The following is a 22,975-nucleotide window of genomic DNA, read 5'->3' as shown; positions in this document are numbered from 1 at the left end:
AGTTAATACAAGCAAATTGCTTAGAGAATGCCCAGCAACTCATAAGTGCTCAATAAAAGCTCACAGGGTTTTAACTTCATTAAAATGTAAATACCTTGGCAGACCATCTTTGCGACCTCCCCATTTAGTTATGACTTAGATTGTCTGAAATGCATTCCATGGTGTTTGTCAAGAGGGCGAGAAGGCATCAGGAATGCTTCTCCCCTTATTTACTGCAACACCTGAGGGTATGAGGAGACTAAGGCGTGGAGGAACTAAGAAATCTAGGACGGAGAGGAGTGGAAAAGGAAGCAGCGCATACCTTGGATCCCACACCCCAAGAGAGTCTGCAACCCCCTGGTCCCAATAGGGAGTCACGTCATTGGAACCCAGACTGTAGAACTTCTGCACCCACTACATGCCTCCAAAGAGGGTTCACAGGAATGAGTCCCCAGAGCCATCCAGTTCAGTCCTGTAGAGATCAAGAGCACTGGCTTTGGAATCAGACAGTTTGAGACCCGAACCTTTTCCTATATGTATGACATGGGCATGTTTATTTCTCCCAGTCATAAATTTTTCATCTGTAAAGTAGGCATGCATAATAATACCTACTTTATCTGGTTTTTGTGAAAATTACATAAAATAATGCATGTAATTTTCTTGGCCCAGGGTCTAGCACATTAAATGCACTAACTGAAAATAAATGTTGTTATTAGTTTGCTCATATAACAGGTGAAATCTGGTCCTCCACAGTCTCAAAGCATCTAGGGAGGTGGTTTTAGACCAGGAGTCATCTGTGAATCCCCTGCTGGAATTTTTTCAAGCTATAGCATGCTTCCCACCCCATCCAAAATTATGGCATGATTCCCTCGGTCAGTGGTTTTTAACCTTGTCTATACCTTAGAATCATCTGGAGAGCTTTAAAAAACGCCAGCCCAGGCCACAACCCAGACTAATTATTTCAGAATCTCTGAATATATTAAGGTATAGTTTATATACAATCAAATTTACCCATTTTCTGTGTAGTTCAGTGAAATTTGACAAATTGGTATACTCGCATATCCATCTCCATTTCAAGATATAGAACATTTCCGTCGCCCTCAAGAGCTGTCCTTGCCCCTTTGCTGTCAGTTACCCCTGCCTCGTGCCCCAGGCAACCACTGATCTGTTTTCTGTCACTATAGCTTAGTTTTGCCTATCCGAAAATTTCGTATTAATGGAATCTTAGAGTTTGTACTTTGTGTGTGTCTGGCTTCTTTTGCTCAGCGTAATGTTTTGAGCTGCAGTCATTCTATTGAGGGTATCTGTAGTTCTTTTTGTTTGCCTAGTAATGTTCTATCATATGGATATACCACAATTTGCTCATGCATTTACCTACTGGTGGATGCTTTCATTGTTCCCGGCTTGGGGCTGTTATGAATAAAGCTTCTGTGAACATTCATTTGCAAGCTTTTGTGTAGACATGTTTTAAATTTTCTTGGATAAATACCTAGGAGTGGAATTGTGGGGTCATATGGTAAGGGTTTTTAAAGCTTGATCAGCGTTTTTAAAGTTCTCAAGGTCCTTCATGTGCAGCCCATGGCATGGTTAAGAACCACTGGATCAGTGTGTGTAGTAAATGACAGGTGGGGCAATGTTGGCTACCCTGATGTCACTCACTGTTTGCAGTCACATGATCCCTGAGTCTTCCTTAGTGGTTCCACCAGCTGCAGAGCTGTCTTCTGTGCCTTGATATGACAGAGGGCTGCTGCACGAGGTTATGAGGTGTTTTAAAAACAAAGCTAATTTATTCAGCAATGTTTATTAAGCACATACCTAGTCCAAATGAAGGGAACACAGAAATGACCAACACAGCTCCTGCCTCCAGGGAACTTGGACAACCAACACGAAGTAAACAGGTACAGTATTCTCTGCCAGGTGTTGTGATAGTGTTATAAGAGCATAGCTAGAAACTGCCCCTTAATCAGAACATTCTGTTGAGTAACACTACCTTCCTTGTTACTCAGCTAAGGCCTTTGGCAAAGGTCAGGATCTGCTCCGTTTTAGGACTTAGGTGTTGTTAGTAGCCTGCCTATGTTCCTTTGGACTTTTTTTTTTTTTAACCATGAGTACAAAAAGAGATGTTCTGATTTATGATCATTCTGGTTAATTTGACATAAGTGTTAAGGTGTATATGCAGAATTAAAACTCCAACATTAAAGAAATAAGAAGCTGCTGTGTGCATATGTTGGGGCAAGTTATCTAGATAGGATTTGTTCAGAACTGGGGCAACTACTGGACATAGAAGGTACAATCGAATAAAGTTTACTCTAGGTCCTTTTTTTTTCTTCCACTTATATTTCAGTATAATTGGCATGCAGCACTGTATAAGTTTAAGGTGTACAGCGTAATGATGTGACTTACATACATCACGAAATGATTATCACAGTAAGTTTAGTGAACATCAATCATCTCATGTAGACACAAAATTAAAGAAGTAGAAAAAAAATATTTTCCTTGTGATGAGAACACAAGATTTACTGTCTTAGCTTTCATATAACATAAGCAGTGTTCATTATATCGATCCTGTTGCACATTACATCCCTAGTACTATCTATCTTATAACTGGAATTTATAACTTTTGGCTGCCTTCATCCAATTCCTCTCCCCTCCCAGCACCCTCACCCCCACCTCTGGTAACCACAAATCTGATCTCTTTTTCTATGAGTTTGTTTGTTTTTGAAGCATAATTGACTTGCTACACTATGTTAGTTCCTGGTGCACAACATAGTGATTCGATATTTCTATACGTTTCAAAATGATCACCACGTTAAGTCTAGTTACCATCTGTCACCATACAAAGATATTACATAATTATTAACTATATTCCCCACACCATACATTTCATACCTGTGACTTATTTATTTTGTAAATATACAAAAATTGTATTAGTGTGGCTCGAGAAATGCACTTAGTAAACTCAGAGAGTTACAATGGAAATAACCAGACAAGTAGAGAGGAAGTGGGAGGACCAGAACCCATCAGCACCATGGATGGCTCTATAGGACTTTCAAGACTCTGGCCAGGACTGGACTTCCTTCAGTCTGTCCACAGCCTTGCTGTTTCACTAGCAGGTTCTAGGCCAGATCCACACACTGTTCATCTGAAAGAGGTACACCCAGTCGGGCTTCCCAACCCAAGAGATTTTGTCCTCCTCCTCCTCCCAGGACCCTTCTCTTTGGGGTTCTGTAGAGAGTAAATGGCCTTTACAAGGGATGTGCTCCTGTAAGGTGTTGGAACCCTCCTCAGCACCCTGGGTCTTGCTTTCCCCTCCATTCGTATCCATCCTTAAAATGTACGTATCCTTTGACTCAGCAGCAATTCAACTTCTGGGAATCTCTCCTACACATGTAATCACATGCACACAAGCATATAGGAACAAGTATGTTCGCTGATCATTATTAGTAATAGTGAAAAATAAGTCTAAATGTCTAAGGGAGAATGCTTAATTTAATTATGGTATATGTGTAGTATGAAATGCAGCTCTTAGAAACCATGAGGGAGATCTTGTATGTGAACACAAAAATGTATCTGTGGTATGTTGTGGGGAAAAAGTTTTGGACCAATATGTAGGAAATGGTCCCATTAAAAAGTTTTTTTTCAAAAATCAGTTCCCTTTGGAGGGGGCAGGTTACTCTGCTTGGTAAAATGTCTGTAGGATGCATCTGTCAAACTGTTGGTAGTGGTTACCCCTGGGGGCTGAGATCGTAATTGAGAATAAGATTCTAACCGAGAAACTTTCACTTTTTAATTTTGGAAATGTCTGGATTGTTAGTGTGTTGTAAAACAAGCATATTTTTATAAATTTTTTAAAGTATCCTTCTTTTGGGTTCTGTGTCCCTCTGTGTTGGGGGCCGGGTCGGGTTGGGAGCTTCCTTGCATAGACCTTTACAACAGCAAAACCTGGCTCCGATGCAAAGATTGACTTAGGTTCTAAGAAGAGCTCTCTAGTAGCAACACCATATACCTGGCGGAATTCTTATTTACGAGAGATAGAGAAAAGGAACTGGTACGTAAGACATTAGTAGATGAGGGGTAAAGTACCTTTATAATACCCACTTATTAAAATCTGCAAGGAGGTCTGCTACTTGGACTAGTTATTTTAAGCATCTGCATTTTCTTTGAAAGAACTTGATGTGATGGACCTCAGTTATTATTCAGCTCATATGGAGTGTGTTGAGATCATAAGAAATCAAATATTAATGTAGTGGAAGATGCTTGCCATGTGATGTCAGTCACGTTCTACTCATGCTTCCCAAAGAGATTGTAGGGACTTGTCCTGGGGAGAGTGTATCACCAGTTGTTTTGTCCCTGAAAGAAAAAAACACAAAAGATAGAGAAGGGGAAGTGAGGAAGATGGTTATACAAAGGATGGTTATACCTTTGTTTTGTATAACAAAGGTTATACAAAATCTTAAAGTATCTCATTGCTTTGTAAACTTTATGACCACAATAATAATTCTATTTTAATGGATAAGCTCAAAAGCTATATTTCTACCCAAAGGATACTTGAGCTAATAAAATGATTCACATGTGACACAACCATCCTAAATTCTTAGGGCAATTTGGTTAATGTCTGATTTATTGAAATATATCTACTTTACTTATTGTTTTAGTATTTCCCTGTTATTCTCTTTTCTGTTTTCTCTGAAAATCAGGTCGAAGAACTACACCCTGGGTTTTCTAAGTCCAATTACATGTTCTTGGCCAAGGTAATGAAGACCACAGTTTTAAGATCACTTTGACTTCATTACACAAAAATGTGATTAAGCTTCATATTGATTATTTTTTCATTTCTAGTGTTATATTGATCTTGAACAAACAGATACTGCTGTGAAGTTCTGTAATATGGCAGTGTTGCTTCCTTGTGTTACCAAAGAGGTAAGTCCATACGGTGACAAGGAGCACTGTTATTTTATTAGTACGATTCCAGCCTCAAATATGAACAACCGGCTTAGATACATCTGGAGGTTTTTGCTATCCTAAAACATATTGACTTGGATTTAACATGTACTATGACGTTTTAAAAATTGCTATAGGGGGCTTCCCTGGTGGCGCAGTGGTTGAGAGTCCACCTGCCGATACAGGGGACGCAGGTTCGTGCCCTGGTCTGGGAAGATCCCACATGCCGCGGAGCGGCTGGGCCCGTGAGCCATGGCCGCTGAGCCTGTGCGTCCGGAGCCTGTGCTCCGCAATGGGAGAGGCCACAACAGTGAGGGGCCCGCGTACTGCAACAAACAAACAAACAAACAAACAAAAAAATTGATATAGGTAACCCTTCCCCAGGAGACCCCTTGTATCTTTAAGGAGCACACAAATCGTGGGCTAGCAGGTAAAACATTGTGATGCATGTTAGGTGTTACACAGCAGGGAGTGGGAAGGGCCCCACGAAGAAGGATGGAGGACAGCATGATTCTGGGGAGCTGGTGATTAAACTGGGGTAGGCAGCAAACAAACTAGACAGGCTGCCGCCTTACAGCAGGAGAAGGCTCTGTGCAGTTGCCACTGTCAGTCCCCAGCGCACAGCACGTTGTGTCTGTCGAAGGCCGTGAAGAGGACTAAAAATATGTACTAACATTTTCTTGATCTTTGAACACCATTAACGTAAAAGAAGGTGTCGCATTGCTTCTTGCCTTTTTCCCGCTAATTCAGAATTCTGGACGTGCTGTAAGTTTTAGGAGTTTCACAGCATTAACAATTCAGTCTGTGTTCCTGTGTACTGGAATTGCGGGAACAAAAGGAAATGAATAAATGTTTTCCTGCTCCCTTCTCATAGCACATAAACATTATCAGCCTGTGAATCGCAACTGAATAGAAATACTTCAGAAATAAGTACTCCTCCTCTGCTGTTGGAGCAATACAGGCTTCAGCGTTTGTTGTGATCTGGAACATAAACACGTAAGACATGCCCGCTGCCCTCTAGGAGCCTGTAGCCTAGAAGGGAACATAAGGTATATATCCAAATAAAGGGAGCTCAGGGTAGAAAGCATGAAGTGCTCAGAGAGGTACAAATCATTGGTTATGGACATATTGAAAAGGGGGAAATTATTTTCACCTGGAAGAGATCAGCTAGCATCAGAGGTGGACCTGGAAAGACCTGTATAACGTGGAGGTGTGGGCGAAGCACGTCACGGGCGGTGAACAGAAACACAGAGGTGGAGAAGCAAAGGTTTGTTTGCCTGGAGTGGAAGGACTATTCAGGGCAGTCATGGGAAATAAGTCTGGAAAGGGGAAGTGAAACAAGACCTGCGCAGGACCTTCCAGGTTCAGGGATGCCTGTGTCTGTATACAGGGCTCAGCAGCAGCCACCTGCGCAAGGGCTTGGCCTGCTTCTGTGTTTGGGATTTCCTACGGGGTTCATTATCCTTCTAACTCTAATCCCTGGTTGGCTCCATTGGTGAATAGGAAATACGAAACAGCACTCTTTATCTAAAAGACAGTTTGTGTAACTTTTTCAGCAGGAAACAGATTTTGTCCCTCTCGTTGCTTGCTCCGTGTTAGTGGTTGGGACCCTACTGTCTTTTACATCTCTCCCGAACGATGCCAGTTTGGGTTACATGCAGTCCTTTTAAACTGAGTGTCTATGCATTCTTACTAGAATAGGAGATTAAAATACAATACGATAGTGAGGTACCTGGTTTGATATGCAGATGTTTATGCATGACATTCAGCGCTCTCACAGGCGGTCTAATATTGACCAGCTTCAGGGTTTGATCCTTGGTCCCTAAGTCTTCTCTCCCCTTTCCTTCTCCCTACCTGCCAAACCTATCCTCCATGGCTTCAAATACTACGTACCTGCCAGGGGTCCTCAAATTTGCGTCTCTAGACCTCTCCTCTGAGTCTGGACCTGATTATCCAACAGCCTGCTTGACATCTCTGCTTGGATGACTCATAGACATCTCACACTCAACTAGTCATCAGGCCTTTGCGTCTGCTCTTCCTTCATCTGCCCCTCTTAGTAAATAGCACCTCCACCCACCCAATTAGAAAAGCTGGGAATGATCCTTGACACATCCTTATCCCTCAGCCCCCAAACCCAGATGTCTACCCAGACACCAAGTTCTCGTAGTTCTTCTTTTTTTTTTTTAAATTTATTTATTTAAATTTACTTATTTTTGGCCGTGTTGGGTCTTCGTTGCTGCGTGCGGGTTTTGTCTAGTTGCAGCGAGCGGGGGGCTACTCTTCGTTGTGGTGCACGGGCTTCTCATCGCAGTGGCTTCTCTTTTTGCGGAGCACCGGCTCTAGGCGTGCAGGCTTCAGTAGTTGCAGCATGCGGGCTCAGTAATTGTGGCTCAGGGGCTCTAGAGCACAGGCTCAGTAGTTGTGGCGCACGGGCTTAGTTGCTCCGTGGCATGAGGGATCTTTGCGGACCAGGGCTCGAACCTGTGTCCCCTACATTGGCAGGAAGATTCTTAACCACTGCACCACCAGGGAAGCTCTCTCGTAGTTCTTCTAATACATGCCTTGAGACATCCAACTGCTCTCTCTCTCTCTCTCTCTCTCTTTCTCTCTCTCTCTCTCTCTCTCTCTCTCGCTCTCTCTCTCTCTCTCTCTCCACCTACCACTCCAAGCAGGGCACCACCCTCTTTCACCTGAGCTACGATCATGAGAGCCTCCCAACTGGTCTCACAGCTCCTTGCCCCCTGCCCAGTCATTCTTGGCTCCCAATATCAGCCAAAGCCACAGATTAAACATAACCTTCGCATGTCACTTCCCTGCTTGAAAACCTTTTGCTTTTAGGATGAAGTTCAAAATTTTTAGCATGCCCGTCAGGGCTCTGATCTAGCTCCTCCCAATCTCTTAAGCTTCATATGTTCCCCTCTCTCCCCTCCTCTACACTGTGTTCTTTCCCGCCTTGAGCCCTTGGGGCACAGTGTTCCCCCTTTTGGAAACATTCCCCTACAAACCCTCCATTCCCTTCACCAGCTTTATTCCTACTCATCCTTCAAGCCTCACCATCAATGTCATTTCTTCAGGAAAGATTTCCTTGACACTCCCAGGCAAGAAAGTACCTCATACTTTTCCTTCATGCCATTTAGCACAGTTGTGATTATGTAGTTATTTGTGTGGTTGGTTCATGAAAGTAGCAACCAGGTGTGTTTCATTCATCACTCTCTTCCTAGTGCCAAATGTACTGCCTGGCGTATAACAAGGACTCAGTAAGTACTGGTAGGAAGACTCAATAAAAGTGCTAATAGTAATAATAAATAGAACCGGTAATAAATGTAACTAAGAAAGCTGAGCAGTGTGGAACTATTTATGTAATAAGCACAACAGCCTTAGCAAATATTTCCCGCATTACTTATTTTTTCCAGTGATTTGTATTCCTAGCAGTTTTTTTTCAAGTGGTTAATGTACTGTCAGGAATATCTCAATTTCTTTTTCAGTTAGAAAATCGAATGAGGCAAGTTATCTATAGTACCCACTCTCTCTGTAAAGGTTTTCCAGGTTGAAGTGTATCCCGTTAGTGATTTTGCTGACCCACTTGTTTATTTCCAAAATATCTAGCATTGGCACTCATTACAGAGAAGGCAGCCCAGCCATCGCTTTTCTCTCCCTCCTGTGAACTTGCATAACATTTGTGCTTCTTTCTGTGGCACTCGTACCCTCTTCCTGGCATCGCAGTCATTTGTGAACGTGACTTCTGTCCTTATCAAGGAGCTTGGAGCTCATCATACTGCACTTAATATCGGGAATGTCAGCCCTTGGGCCTCTAGAGCCCAGATTCATGCACATAAGCCACTTTACAGTTTCAGAATCTGAAATTACAGTATTTTATTATTCATGTGGACTTTTCTTGACCCTAGATAGGTAATGTCAGCTCCTGAGAAACATTTCTTCTTTTAAAATTAAAGGGAGTCCTGTGTCTAAGGCAGTGTGAGAATGATCACTGAGTGAAATAACAACAACGCTGGCAGCCTGAAAATTGTTTGCCTGGAGGAAGAGTCCAAGTTATTGACTCAGAGCACACTGAGAAAGCACAAATATAAAAAGCATTGTGTGGTATGTTGTGCTACAATGAGGGATGTGCTAATCCGGTAAAGAAAAATACTTTTAAAATTGTTATAATATTTTGAAGTGACATTAATCACTCTTCTAAGGCAAACAGACTCTTATTGGACAGTAAATACAATGTATCAGAAACAAGCACAGGGAGAAGATGCCTCTGGGAGGGCAGGAAGTAAAGAACTTCTTTATATTTAGCAAGGTGTGTAGCTGTCTTTGAAATTACCTGTAGTTTAAGTCCTGGGCTGCATTTCCAACCTGTTCTATAGACTGAGAATCATCACTCTCCTTAGTAACCACTCTTAATAATAAAATCCTAATTTTTTTTTTTTTTTTTTTGGCTGCACCACACAGCTTGTGGGTTCTTAGTTCCCCAACCAGGGATCGAACCCAGGGCCCTGGCAGTGAGAATGCCAAGTCCTGACCACTAGACCACCAAGGAATCTCCTAAAATCCTAATTCTACTTTAAATGTGCTATCTTAATTAAGACCTCATATTTGATTATCTTAATTAAGACATCGTGTTTTCAGGTAAGTTTAGAAAGTATAGTTAGTCCACAACTCTTCACCTGTCTTCCTGTTCTAGGGATGCTACAACTCAGAGGGGTGGCTGGATCACTTACCAAAATCCAGCAGTGTTGTCCAGGGTCTCATTTGTTAGAAATTCATATTTGCCTATTTCTTTCTGGTTTAAATGTATATCTTATGCATTAACTCATCTGTGTTCTCCATGCCTGGAGAATTAATTCTTCCTATACATTAAAAAACAATCAATAAAGCCATTTCAGAGTGGACAGAGTGGACTTTCCCACTGTCTGAACAGACATTTCGTGAATTATAGGCAGGCAATGTTACTCTGTTTACACCCTCCTGTTTCTACTCTTTTGTCTCCTACCTTCTATTCATCTGCATTCAAAATATATTATTTCTTAAGCTTTCTCAGTATGTAATGGCCTTAGCTGTATACTTTAAGTTGATCTTAAAAATACCTTAAAGAAATTTCTTAGCCTTCCTTGTAATTAATTTTCTTAAAATAACTGATGATGTAGAATCAGTTTGGGATCAGTTATTTTTAATCAGTATGCAGTCTAGTAAAGTTGATGTTTGATAAATCATTACCCAAATGCTTAGAGCATAATGATTTAATATAAATGAGTCTCTCTCTTATTTATCTCTGTAGCATAGAGCATTGATGTATTTAATCAAAACATAATATTTTCTGACTCTTTCAGATCAAATAAATCTATGTTTTTGAATGTGTTTGAGTGAGTGAAAAAAATTACCTTTATTCATTTATCTTGCAAATATGGTGATGCTCTGCCAGGGGCTTGGGATACAGTGAGAAGAAAAACAGATCCTGTCCTTGCCACCAGGAATTCTGTAGTCTAGGGGAGAAGGCAGGCACTGAACAAGTAATAGCAATAAAGTGTGATGAGTGTAATGGAAATAAAATCACAGAGATTTATGAGAAAATAAAACTGGGACTGCAACCTGGACCGGGGGCTAAGAAAGGCCTTCCTGAGGTTTTGATAGGTAACCTGAGATTCTAAGGAAATTAAAATTTAAACCCAATGGTTTAAATCTTTAAGACTTTCTTGGGTATGGGGGGCTTGTTAAAAATATGGATTCCTGTCCTTCTTCTAGAGAGAGAGAAGCTCTGCGCTGCAGAGCGTGATGACAGCAACCTCACTATCAATGTGACTCACTCAGGTTTCTGTCTGTTGAGTTCTGCTCTGCCGGCTTAGTGCTCAGGCTGTCCCTGAGTAAGAAAACAGAGGAAGGCAGGTGGCAGCTGGGTTCTTGGCATTGCAGCCACAGGAAATGATGACCTTTGAGGACATGGCTGTGGACTTGACTCAGAAAGAATGGGCCTGCTGGACCCATCTCAGGGGAAGCCGTGCAGAGACATGATGCTAGAAAACACCAGTCATTGGCTCTCCCTTGGGTGTGAGCTCTGAAATCAGATGTGACTTCCCAGTTGGTTCAAGGGGAAGAGCTGAGGTGGGGGAGGGAGAAGATTTCCCCAAGGCCAGCGTCTAGGCTGGAAAGTCTTAAAAACTAGGACATAACTTCCCTGCAGAATATCTGCAGGAAGGAGCCATCTAATGTCACGGTAAGTTCGTGAGGGTGAGGTCTGTTTCTCTACATTAGAACTGATCCGCAAGTGGGGTAACTGAGGAATGCAGAACGATCTCATGACTTCGGTTTGAGGTGAAAGTGTGCTGTCTCAGCAGAAAGGTTTGGGTAGTTTGAATCTGGGGAAGAAAGGAGTAACCTGAGCTCACAACCATAGTCTGCGTTCTTACAAGAGGACATTTGCATAAATATGGTCAAACATCAAGTGCTTGAAACATAATGAAGGCCTCAAAATTACTCAGATAACTGTACAGTGGACATGCTGCAAAGGAGAAAACTTCTGTACCTGCAGGAGAGTCACACACCCTGTGAAAGTAACCAGGGGGGCAAAGACTTTAACTAGAGGTTATCAATGAAGGAATGAGCATAAAATTCATATGTAGCAGAATGAATAGATGAATGGATGTGGACAGACATTTAACAGCCTCTCATCTCCTCAGTAGCAGAGATTTCACACTGGAGAGGAGTTCTCTGAATATAGTGAGAATGGGGAAATATTCACTCACAGCTCCACATTGACTGAACAAGTGTTAACGCACACTGGAGAGAAGCCCCGTAAATGTAACGAATGTGGGAAACACTTTAGCCAGAGAGCTACCTTTTGTTCACACCAGAGACAAACCCTTTGCAATCATTATGGAAATGCCTCCAGTAATAATTCATCCTTCAAATGACACAAGTGAATCACACTGCAGAGAAGCCATAAGAATATCATCTATGTGGTAAAGCCTTTAGTTGATGCTCTAGTTGTAGCCATAAAACGGCATACACTGGAGAGGAACCCTAGAGACGTAATGAATTTGAAGGAACCTTCAGTCCCAGCTCTAACCTTTATAGACACCAGAGAGTTCACGCAGGGGAGAAATGCTGCAGCCTTCAGCCATCTCTCAGGCCTTGGTCTGCACAGAAAACTCAAACAGGAAGGGACACAGCAAGTCTTTACCAGGAGGAGGAAGCCATTTGGGAAATACCAGACAATTCATGCTGGAGACGCAATTCAATGAAATAAACATGGGAAACCCATTACTCATAGAGCAGCACTCCAGGGCACGTGAGGACTTCTACTGTATCAGACACTCTCAGTGTCATGAATGAAATGATCTCACCTTAGTCAGCCTTAAAGTTCTCACACTTGGGAGTTCCTTAAGCCTCAAGTCAATGTAGAAATGCCTTCATCTGGATTTTATATAAGAAAATTCATACTCAGGGAAAAAAAATACTCTATCAAGAAGAACCCTTTAGTACACAATTCAACATATAATTAGACTTCTGCCAAATGACATATTACTGAAAATAATACCATGTAAAGATGTAGAACTGTGATGCATTCTTAGAAAAGTTGAATGCAGATTTTGGTGAGATGTAATAAACAATGTGATAACCCCTCTTCAGTAGATTAATAAGAGTTGTTGCTGAAAAATCTAATACATGGGTATTTGTCTTTAAAAAAATCATGAGGGCTTCCCTGGTTGCGCAGTGGTTGAGAGTCCGCCTGCTGATGCAGGGGACACGGGTTCGTGCCCCGGTCCGGGAGGATCCCACATGCTGCGGAGCGGCTGGGCCCGTGAGCCATGGCCGCTGAGCCTGCGCGTCTGGAGCCTGTGCTCCGCAACGGGAGAGGCCACAACAGTAAGAGGCCCGCGTATCGCAAAAAAAAAAAAAAAAAAAAAAATCATGAAACATTATGGTGAGTAATTGAGGCATTTTCCTTTACTGCATCGCTGTTGATCAGCTGATCAGTTTCAGTTTTGTACGCAACTGTAAACGTATTTACAAGGACTTTGTTTAATCAGAAAATACCTTTTAATGTAACGGAAAAAGCGTAGAATACAAAACATGTGTTCTAATTATTCTATTTGTGTTTAAATATGTACCCACATGGCAAGGGTGAATGGAAACATGGACAAACAAGCACAGTTTATAAGTGATTCAGATATCCCAGGTGATACTGATGGGGGTGGTATACACACCATATTTTATTAAATAGAAATAGAAAGATAAATAGAAAGGTTTGGAGTTGAGAAATATGTGAAAAAGCACTGTATCAAGTGTACAATATTGCTGAAATGTTGAGTTTTTGAGAGAGAGAAGAGATGAGAGCCTTGTATACCTTTTTCTTAAAAGCAAGAGAAAACCATTAGAGGGTCTTAAGCAGCAAGTAAAACAATGAGATTTTTAGAAGGACGCAATAGCTACCATGCGGAGATTGACTTGGATGGGAGGAGAGCAAAATCGGAAGTTGGAATACAATTTAGATAACTTCTGCAATGACACAAACATGAGCTGATGACCTGGACCAAGATGATGGCAGCAAGGAGTGAAGAGATGAGGACTGATTCAACAGATTTGTAGGTAGTATTGTCTACAGGACTTGGATATCGAAGATGGAGGACTCAAGAATGACATCTCGGTTTCTGGCATGGGAACCTGACCAGGGCAGGTGGCAGTACCCTTTATGGACACAGGGAATATTGGAGAACCAGATTTGGTACACAAGGAGAGTTCAGTTTTGGACATTTGGAGTTTGTGTTTGTGAGATTTTCAGATCCATTAAGTGATTGAATATTTGGCATATAAATGTCTGAAACCACAAGTACGGCAGAGATCATCCAGAGAGGTTATATAGTGTGTGAAAAGCAGAGGGCAAAGGATCAACCCTGAGAAACTCCAGTGTAATGGGAGGGAAAGAAACCTACAAATGAGATTGAAGGAAGTGGCCAAAGATGACAGGACTCCAGAATCCAAGGGACGGCGGAAGTGGTCAACTCTGTCAGACACTCTAGGGGAGTCAAGACTGTAATGAGCAGATGAAGTTAATGATGCCTATGTCATTGGTGATCTTAACCCAGACTGTTTCAGTGGAACAGTATAGGAGGCAACAGAGCGCAGAGCACTAGAGGTGAGAAAATCCAGTCAGTACGTGCAGACACTGCTCCAATAATTTGATGGGAAAGAGAGGAGAGATGTAAGGTAGAAGTTAAAGCAGTGCTTGAATTGAGAAATAGTTTTGTTTTGGATGGAAAATCTAGGAGCATATTTAAATAGTAATGAGAAAGAGCCAGCAAAGAAGGAAGGGTTCAAGAAAGACTAGAGGGGGGGAGATAACTGATAAAATTAGGTCACCAGGAAGCCAGAAACGGTGGGATCCAAAGCACATTAAGGTCCTGTCCTTTTGTCACAGGCTAGATAGAGGAATCGATGGGTTTGTAGTGAACCAGGGTAAGTGCCCCAGGGGGCAAAGGGTTTTAGTCTTTGAGTGAGAGTAGGAGGGTGTGGAATCTAAGGTGGGTAGAAAATAAGTCAAGGCAGGAAAAAGCTGATAGAGAACAAGAAGGATAAAATCGCTCCATGAACCTATTGAAGGTTGAAAATTTGATGTATTAAGCGTAATTGGATAAATGACCCCAAAGGATAGGCAGTGTTCAGAGAACAGGATGCCTATTTCAGAGGTGGAGCAGTTTTAGGTCTGACACAGCCCAGGGTGCACTCACAGGGGTGGTGGGGAAGATGAGGAGACACCCTTCTAAATGGCTGGGATACACGGGCCGTGGGAACAGTGAAGTCTCCAACAGTGGTGGCGGAACTCGGTGTGGAGACCAAGACACCAAAGTCATAAAAAATAAAAGTTAAAGGAGAGTGACCAGGAGTTTGTTAACAGCTATAAGAAATGGTCGAGAGCAATTATCCTGTACCACTGGCTCTAACCACTCCCTCATCCTCTTCCCGAGCCCCTCAGAAATATTCTTTTAGCAAATACATTGCTGGTTATGCAGAAATGACTTCAAAACAAGCCTTCTAACAGGGGTTCCAGGGAGCGCTGTCTGGGAAAAAGGGGAGGAGTGTGAGGTTGAGTCAGGGAAGAGAGACTAGAGAAGAGCAGTTTTGGGGTGAGCACCGAAGAGGATTCATGATCTGACGGGGGTACATTTGGGGCAGTGACAGAGGAAAGCATGACTGGAGGTGCTGCTTTTAGTTGGTGGGGGGTTTCTTAAGCTAAAAGGCACTGCCAGTGTCCTCTATCCATTAAAAATAAATTAATTAAAGACTTAAGTGGAAACCCTGGGAAGGAGGTAAAGTGGGAGGGGTGTGTGTGTGTGTGTGTGTCTGTGTGTGTGTGTGTGTGTGTGTGTGTGTGTGTGTGTGTGTGTGTTGGCAGTTGGATTGGGTGGGAGTATTCTTTGTGGTGCCTGAGGGCAAATATTGCTAAGCCATGATCTTAATTTTAAATCTTTTATTGTAGTTTAAGCATATTCATTTCTTTAGGCATCTAGTTGAAATAAGTCTCTCATCTACATAAGAAATTGGTTCCTAGATTTGGGAAATTGTTACTGAGCTCCGGTGTCTAACCACTTGTTTAACAGGCATTTATTTAGGGTCTTCTAGGTACCAGGCACTGAGCTGGCCCTAGGATTACAAAGATAAACATGAATTATGGCTTTTTATAAGTTCTTTTAAATAATGCATCACTATCATAGATTCATTAACCATATTTTCTTACAACCTTCAAAAATATTGATTTGATAGAAGGTATACTCCTAGTTGATCAGACACTACAGTAGAATCAGTGGGTTAATGTTTATGATTAAAACTATTAAAGAACTTCCAGTTTTTAAAAAAATCTGGCTAACAGCTACTTCCAAAATCTACCTTGTCCAGTTTTCCTCATCTGTTTATTTTAAATGTGTTAACATTCCTTAAATCCTTTCTGATCGATGCTCAGTGTCTGTTAAACACAAAAGCGCATAGGAGTACCTTACCATCTGAATTTGTTTTTACTCTTCCTAACTTCCACACTTGTTTTAAGGAAATAACACATGTGGAGTCCTATAAAACATATTACATGATTTTTAATCTTAAATATAAACTACCTGATAAAGTAGGTAGTTTGGATCTTGTAGTGGAATCTTGTCTGGATCTTACAGAGGAATCTCAGATTTCTTCAAATTCTGCTGCTAGGGCCTCTTCCACATGTTACAGCTGAAGAAGAAAACAATGTTATCATTAACACGCTGGTGGATCCAGTGTGTCAGCTTCTATAGAAGGGGCTCACCTTCCTGTATCCACCACTCCAGACCAGCTGGAGGAAGAGCCTGGAAATCACTCTCCACATCACTTATATTTTCAGAGATCTGACTCATGCCTGGTCCTAAGAAATGCACAGTTTCTTTGTAATGGTCTTTAAAAGAGTATTCCCTCATTCAACAAAAGTCTACTTCAAAGTACCTAGAGTATGAGGTTGAATGTGTGAAATCTTTTTGTATAATTGTATTTTCTTTATAGGATAAAGATGCACAGAAAGAGGTGAAAAAAATAAACACTTCCTTGAAGAGGTAAATAAAAGAACTTGCTCTTCAACAAATCAGATGTGGTCTACTAAAATTTAAACTAATCAAAGTTGTGCTTTTTATTATCCTTTTTTCTTTTTTGATGTAAGGGTAATGTGCTCAGATATCAAGGCAAAACCACGTTTCTGCAGAAGGCATTCCACTAGTAGCAGTACAAAACTAATCATGTTATTTGGAGGAATCTATTTCCTATAATGTCACTACAAAATGATCTTTAAACATGTATGCTTTAAATTTTTCCTATTAAACTATAGTCTTCAGAATAAAGTATTTAAGTCAATTCAATAAAATGAACTCAGGTGAGTGTTTTATTGCTGCTTCAGTGGTAACTTTACAAAACAAAACAATTTCATTAACGTGAATGAAAAATGGAAAAAAAGGCAAAGGACGTGAACGAGTTGTTGATAGGAGAGGAAAAACAAAAGGGGAAATATAACTAGTAATTTTAAAAATGTGAAGAAAATTACAATAAGATACTGTTTTACCATCAAATTAGCAAGGATTTCTTTTTTTCTTTAAAGAAACGTTCAGTGCTGGCAATGATGCCATGAGATGGACCATTCTCATACACTGCTGCTGGGAGGGCATTTTGACACAAACATTTGGTAAAGTGTATCTAGAACCTTAAAAATATAAAAACTCTTTAATCTGTAATTTCATTTTATGGAAATAATCTTAAAGAGAGAAAGTACACTTACGCACAAATGTTCATAACAACATTATTTTTTACAGCAAAACACTATGTCCAGCAGTAAGAAAGCAGTTAATCATATTTGAATAAAACTGTAATAGAATATTATTTTGACATTAAAAATAATTTCAAAAATGACATAGGGAAATGCACAGACAATCTTAAGTTCAAGTAGAAGACAAATTAGTATACACACATGATCTCAACTATATGAAAATGTGCGTAGAAAATCATCTATTAGAAATACACTAACCTGGTAGTTGTTCATATTTCTGTGGAGTTGTGTTTGATTTCTAATATTTCCCAATTTTTAATAATTAAACTAAAAGGACTTTTTTAACATTTTTATTGGAGTATAATTGCTTTACAATGGTGTGTTAGTTTCTTCTTTACAACAAAATGAATCAGTTATATATATACATATGTTCCCATATCTCTTCCCTCTTCTGTCTCCCTCCCTCCCACCCTCCCTGTCCCACCCCTCCAGGCGGTCACAAAGCTGATCTCCCTGTGCTATGCAGCTGCTTCCCACTAGCTATCTACCTTACGTTTGGTAGTGTATATATGTCCATGCCTCTCTCTCACTTTGTCACAGCTTACCCTTCCCCCTCCCCATATCCTCAAGTCCATTCTCTAGTAGGTCTGTGTCTTTATTCCTGTCTTACCCCTAGGTTCTTCATGACATTTTTTTTCCTTAAATTCCATATATATGTGTTAGCATACGGTATTTGTCTCTCTCTTTCTGACTTACTTCATTCTGTATGACAGACTCTAGGTCTATCCACCTCATTACAAATAGCTCAATTTCGTTTCTTTTTATGGCTGAGTAATATTCCATTGTATATATGTGCCACATCTTCTTTATCCATTCATCCGATGATGGACACTTAGGTTGTTTCCATCTCCGGGCTATTGTAAATAGAGCTGCAATGAACATTTTGGTACATGACTCTAAAAGGATTTTTAAATTGAACTTACCTAGCAGTGATTTCTAGATTCCCCACTACCCTTTAACCAGCCTTATCCTGGAAATCAGGTCAAAGCTTAAATTTACTGTTTGCTATCCCAAATGCACACTTACACACTTACGCACTCAATTTCAAGCCTTGACTTAGTGATACCAGTTAATCAATCTGAGCTAGTTTCTCCCTCTTGTCTTTTATAATGGCCCATCGAGATACCGAAATCAATCCAACTGATTCTTGCCCAAACTCTGACAATTGGTCTAACACTGAAACTACTAGCTGGAAGGGACAAGAGTTTTACAGGTACCCTCATGGATACACAGTATCCGCAAGGCCATGGCTACCTCTAGCTTTCTCTAAACAGCTAGGCGAATGTGCAAGTCGAGACAGGTGATTCTAGCAGCAGAAAATAATGTAGAATCAACCACATTGTAGGCTTTGTAGGAGCAGCCCATTCCAGCAGAGAGTGGTTCAAAGACTTCCGCTAAGAATTCTGAGAAACAGCGGGAACACTCTTTGGTGATGGTGGGACTTGGGATCATAACTGAAACATAACAAGATCTAATCAATCTTGTTTTAACAGAATTCCCATTTGGTCCCTGTAGTCAATACGTTTTCAGTGGACAAGTTGATGTCCCTTGATTGAGTGATCAGTTTCTGAATAAGGACTTAACCCAATAGGAGTGTAACATTTCTAAAAGTTACTTGAATCTTTAAACTCTTGTTAATTTCTGAAACATTGGACAGATTTTTCAGTAGGAGGTTAATGGAGGAAATCTCCCTCCTCACCATGGTAATACCATATCCCCTTCAAATTAACATCAAAGCCGTGTTCTGTGCTCCGTTCCAGGGTCACGCCTGGTCATAGCTGGTCTTCATCAAGTCATAAAATCAAAGCATCTCTGTGTGATGAAGCCAGCTAAAGACGGTTTCCACATTAAATCCACCTCCCCGCCTTTTAAAAGCTGAGTAGTGTTTTCGGATGGCAGCATTATATGTAAATTATTTCACTTACTCCAGTGAATTTCACACAGAGTGAACCACTGTGAACTCCTTCTGTAGTTGCTTCACTCACCACTCATTCTGCTGACCTGGGAGAAGACAGAATGGCTGCCGAGTGTTTTTGAAACGATTTCTCCTGGTGGGTCACCAAGGCCAAGCCAGTGGTACAGCCTGCACCACAGACAAAGTACACAAACTCCTAAACTTTCAAGAGAGTTCATGCACGGCTTTGGGAAGGGAGAGTTCTGATCCAGAACTTCTTGAATGTGTTTGATTTCAGAAGATAATAAGGTGCATGTTAAAATTTCTCATAAAACCTTCAAGAAGTAACGCAGTGTTCCACTAAAATTTTAACAATTGTCATGTCCATGTAATTTGCAATGTTAGTTATCTTTCAAAGTACTGAATATCCTTTATTGTAACATGAAAATCTCCGTTGTGCCTAAAAGTTGTCAAAAAGCTTTTCATCTGATAATTTTTTCATACTTCTGAATTATAAGTGGCCGTATAAACAGGTGGATGAGACCGTAGAGACAATCGTCTAGACCAGCCTTCTCGTTTTACCGGTAAACAGTTTAGTCTCTGATATCTAAGAGAACTGGTGAGTGGCTGAGCCAGGACGAGGTACCAGGTCTTGGAATCTCATGCCTTCGGAACACGTCTTTGAACCCAGGGCCTTTTCCATTTAACCGAGTGGAGTCCAATGTGTTTGGCATAGATGGAGGGGGATGGGAGGGAAGGAAAGAGGTCTGAGAATGGTAACACTTGCATGGTTCTACCTGGTCTAAGTGTTTTGCCTATGTTAGCCCATTTATTTTATTTTTTTTTAACATCTTTATTGGGGTATAATTGCTTTACAATGGTGTGTTAGTTTCTGCTTTATTAACAAAGTGAATCAGTTATACATATACATATGTTCCCATATCTCTTCCCTCTTGCGTCTCCCTCCCTCCCACCCTCCCTATCCCACCCCTCCAGGTGTTCACAAAGCACCGAGCCGATATCCCTGTGCCATGCGGCTGCTTCCCACTAGCTATCTACCTTACGTTTGTTAGTGTATATATGTCCATGACTCTCTCTCGCCCTGTCACAGCTCACCCTTCCCCCTCCCCATATCCTCAAGTCCGTTCTCCAGTAGGTCTGTGTCTTTATTCCTGTCTTAATCCTCACAGCAACCCTATGAGGAGGGAACTTCTGTTATTATCCCATTTACAGATAGGGAGCTGAAGCACGGGATATTAAATACCATGCCTAACACAGCATGAGATCTGAACTTGGGCAGTCAGCTCCAGAGTCCGAGCTGTGGTCTGAACCACCATGCAATCCTGCCAACAAATGGGGGGATGTAGGGAGTAAAAGACAGAAGGTGGAAGGAGAGCAGGGAAAAAAAAGAAGGAAGGGAAAGGCAGAAATGGTATAAAAATGGGGGGGGGGGTAGAGAGGGATAGTAAGGAAAGAAGGAAAAGAAAAGTAGAGAGCAAAGAAAAATCTTTCCTTTTCTTTTTGGATATTGATACCCATTTTCTGGTTTCACATCATAAATTCCCAACAACCTGTTGTGTATCTTGCCTTGTATTAAATCTGTTTTTATATTTCCACCTTCTCCGCCCAAGATAAGGAAAGAGAAAAAAAGGAGGATGGTGAAACCTGTTGTAAATGACTAGTTCCACTTGATCTGTGTGTGTAGGGAGAGCCTCATTATGGACTATAAGACCTACTGTTGGGCAATTAAGAAGAATATTTCACTGCACAAGTAAAGACAAGGTCACATTTAGAACCAAATATAGTTAATATCTTGATGTTCTATGATTTTTGCAGCTCCCAAACCTATATTTTGCTCTAGATGCCTAAAGTCAAATCATACGTTTTAAAAATAGCTTTATTGAGGTATAATTGACATACAAAAAATGTACAGTTAAAGTGTACAATTTGATATGTTTTGAGATATATGTATATATCTCCATGAAACTATCACCACAAATAAACAGCAAAGTTTACTCCTTTGCAACCCCTTTTTCCTGACTCTCCCTGCACCTCCCATCTCCAACCTCAGGTCTGTTTTCTGTTACTAGCAATTGCATTTTCTAGACTTTTATATAATTGGATTGTACATTATGTACTCTCTTTTTTGTCTGATTTCTTTCACTCAACATAATTATTTTGAGATTCATTCATGTCATAGTGTGTAATAATAGTTCATTCCTTTTTATTGCTGAGGGGTGTTTTATTGCATACACCACAGTTTTTTTTCCCTCCATTCACCTGTTAATGAACATTTGGGCAGTTTCCAGTGTTTGATAATTACAAATAAATATATGAGTATTCATATAAATTATTCCAATTGACATATGCTTTCATTTCTCTTGGATAGATACTTAAGAGTAGAATGGCTGAATTATATAGTTGATTTATGTCTAGTATTTTTAAAAGCTGTCAAAACTGTTTTCCAAAGTATGATTTTACATTCTGACCGGCAGTGTATGAGAGTTCCACTTTTCCACTTTCTTAACAACACTTGTTATGGTCAGTCTTTTTTTTTTTTTTTAATTGAAGTATAGTTGATTTACAACATTGTATTAGTTTCAGATGTACAGCAGGTTCAGTTACATATTTTTCATTATAGGTTATTACAAGATATTGAATGTAGTTCTCTGTTATACAATAAAGTCAGTCTTTTTCATTTTTGCTGCTAGTCTATGTGTGTAGTGATATCTACTTGGGATTTTAATTTGCATTTCCCTAATGACAAATTACGTTGAGCATTTTTTCATGTGCTTATTTGCCATTCATATATCTTCTTTGGTGAAGTCTCTGTTCAATTTCTTTGCCCAATATTTTAATTGAGATACTTGTTTTCTTTTTTGTTGAATTTTGAGAGTTCTTTATATATTTTGGATAGAAGTCTTTTATCAGATGTGTAATTTGCCAGTGTTTTCTTTCCATGTGGCTTGTCTTCCCTAACAGCGTCTTTCACAGGACAAATGTTTTTCATTTTGATAAAACAATTCATACGTTCACGTATCTTGTTCTTGGTGCTGTATCTAAATATTTTGCCTAATCCAAGGTCATAAAGATTTTCTCCTATATTTTCTTCTAAAAGTGTTATAATTTTTGGTTTTACATTTAAATCTGTGACCCATTCTAGGTTAATTTTTGTATATGGTCTGAGTTATGGATTGAAGTCCATTTGTTGTGTATATGGATATACAGTTGTCCCAGCACCATCTGCTGAAAAGGGTATCATTTCTCCACTGACTTGCCTTTGCACCTTTGTCAAAAATCAATTTTCCATATATATATATGTGGGTCTATTTATGTACTTTCTATTTTGTTCCATTGATCTATTAGTAATAATGCCAATACCACACTCCGTTGGTTACTTTAGTTTCCTACTGTCTTGAAATCAGACATTCCTCCAGGCGTGTTCCTTTGCTAACTCCTCTTGGCTATTCTAAGTTCTTTGCATTTGTATATGAATTTTAGAATCAGTTGTTAAATTTCTAACATAAAAAATCTAGATGGGACTTTGATTGGCATTGTGTTGATTAATTTGTCTCCTCAACTCAAGGAGATGGTGGGACTCCTTTATGGTTTCCCTGCTGTGCACCGTTGCCTGGAAACTCTCTCCAGACAGTGATCTGGGGCAATTGTAGGGCTTAACTTTGTTCATTACCTGTCTCTCAGGGATCACTGTCCTTTCTTTCCTGCTGACCAATATCTTGAAAACAATTGATTCATATACATTGTCCATGGTTTGGATTTTGAAAGACAGAAATTATAATTTGGAGAGTTGTAACTGCGGCACTTTCCAG

General features: G+C 40.4%; 1 protein-coding gene across 6 annotated transcripts in view; it reads left to right on the top strand.

The window, feature by feature from the left end:
* RMDN2 (regulator of microtubule dynamics 2) overlaps positions 1 to 21,059 on the top strand; it is a 72,607-nt gene extending 51,548 nt beyond the window's left edge. For 2 of the 6 annotated variants that reach the window (XM_060026794.1, XM_060026795.1), the window contains exons 9-12: positions 4,677 to 4,730; positions 4,819 to 4,899; positions 16,441 to 16,490; positions 16,595 to 17,009. In XM_060026794.1, coding sequence (XP_059882777.1) covers positions 4,677 to 4,730; positions 4,819 to 4,899; positions 16,441 to 16,490; positions 16,595 to 16,700 — 291 coding nt within the window. In that variant the 3' untranslated portion in view covers positions 16,701 to 17,009. The other 4 variants (XM_060026796.1, XM_060026798.1, XM_060026797.1 and 1 more) reach the window with 4 other exon arrangements.
* The last annotated feature ends 1,916 nt before the right edge of the window (positions 21,060 to 22,975 follow it).

This window comes from Delphinus delphis, chromosome 12 (genome assembly GCF_949987515.2).
Source record: "Delphinus delphis chromosome 12, mDelDel1.2, whole genome shotgun sequence".
In the NCBI taxonomy this organism is placed as follows: Eukaryota; Metazoa; Chordata; class Mammalia; order Artiodactyla; family Delphinidae; genus Delphinus; species Delphinus delphis.
The sequence above is the reverse complement of the archived record's forward strand: the minus strand, read 5'-3'. Positions and strand labels throughout refer to the sequence as shown.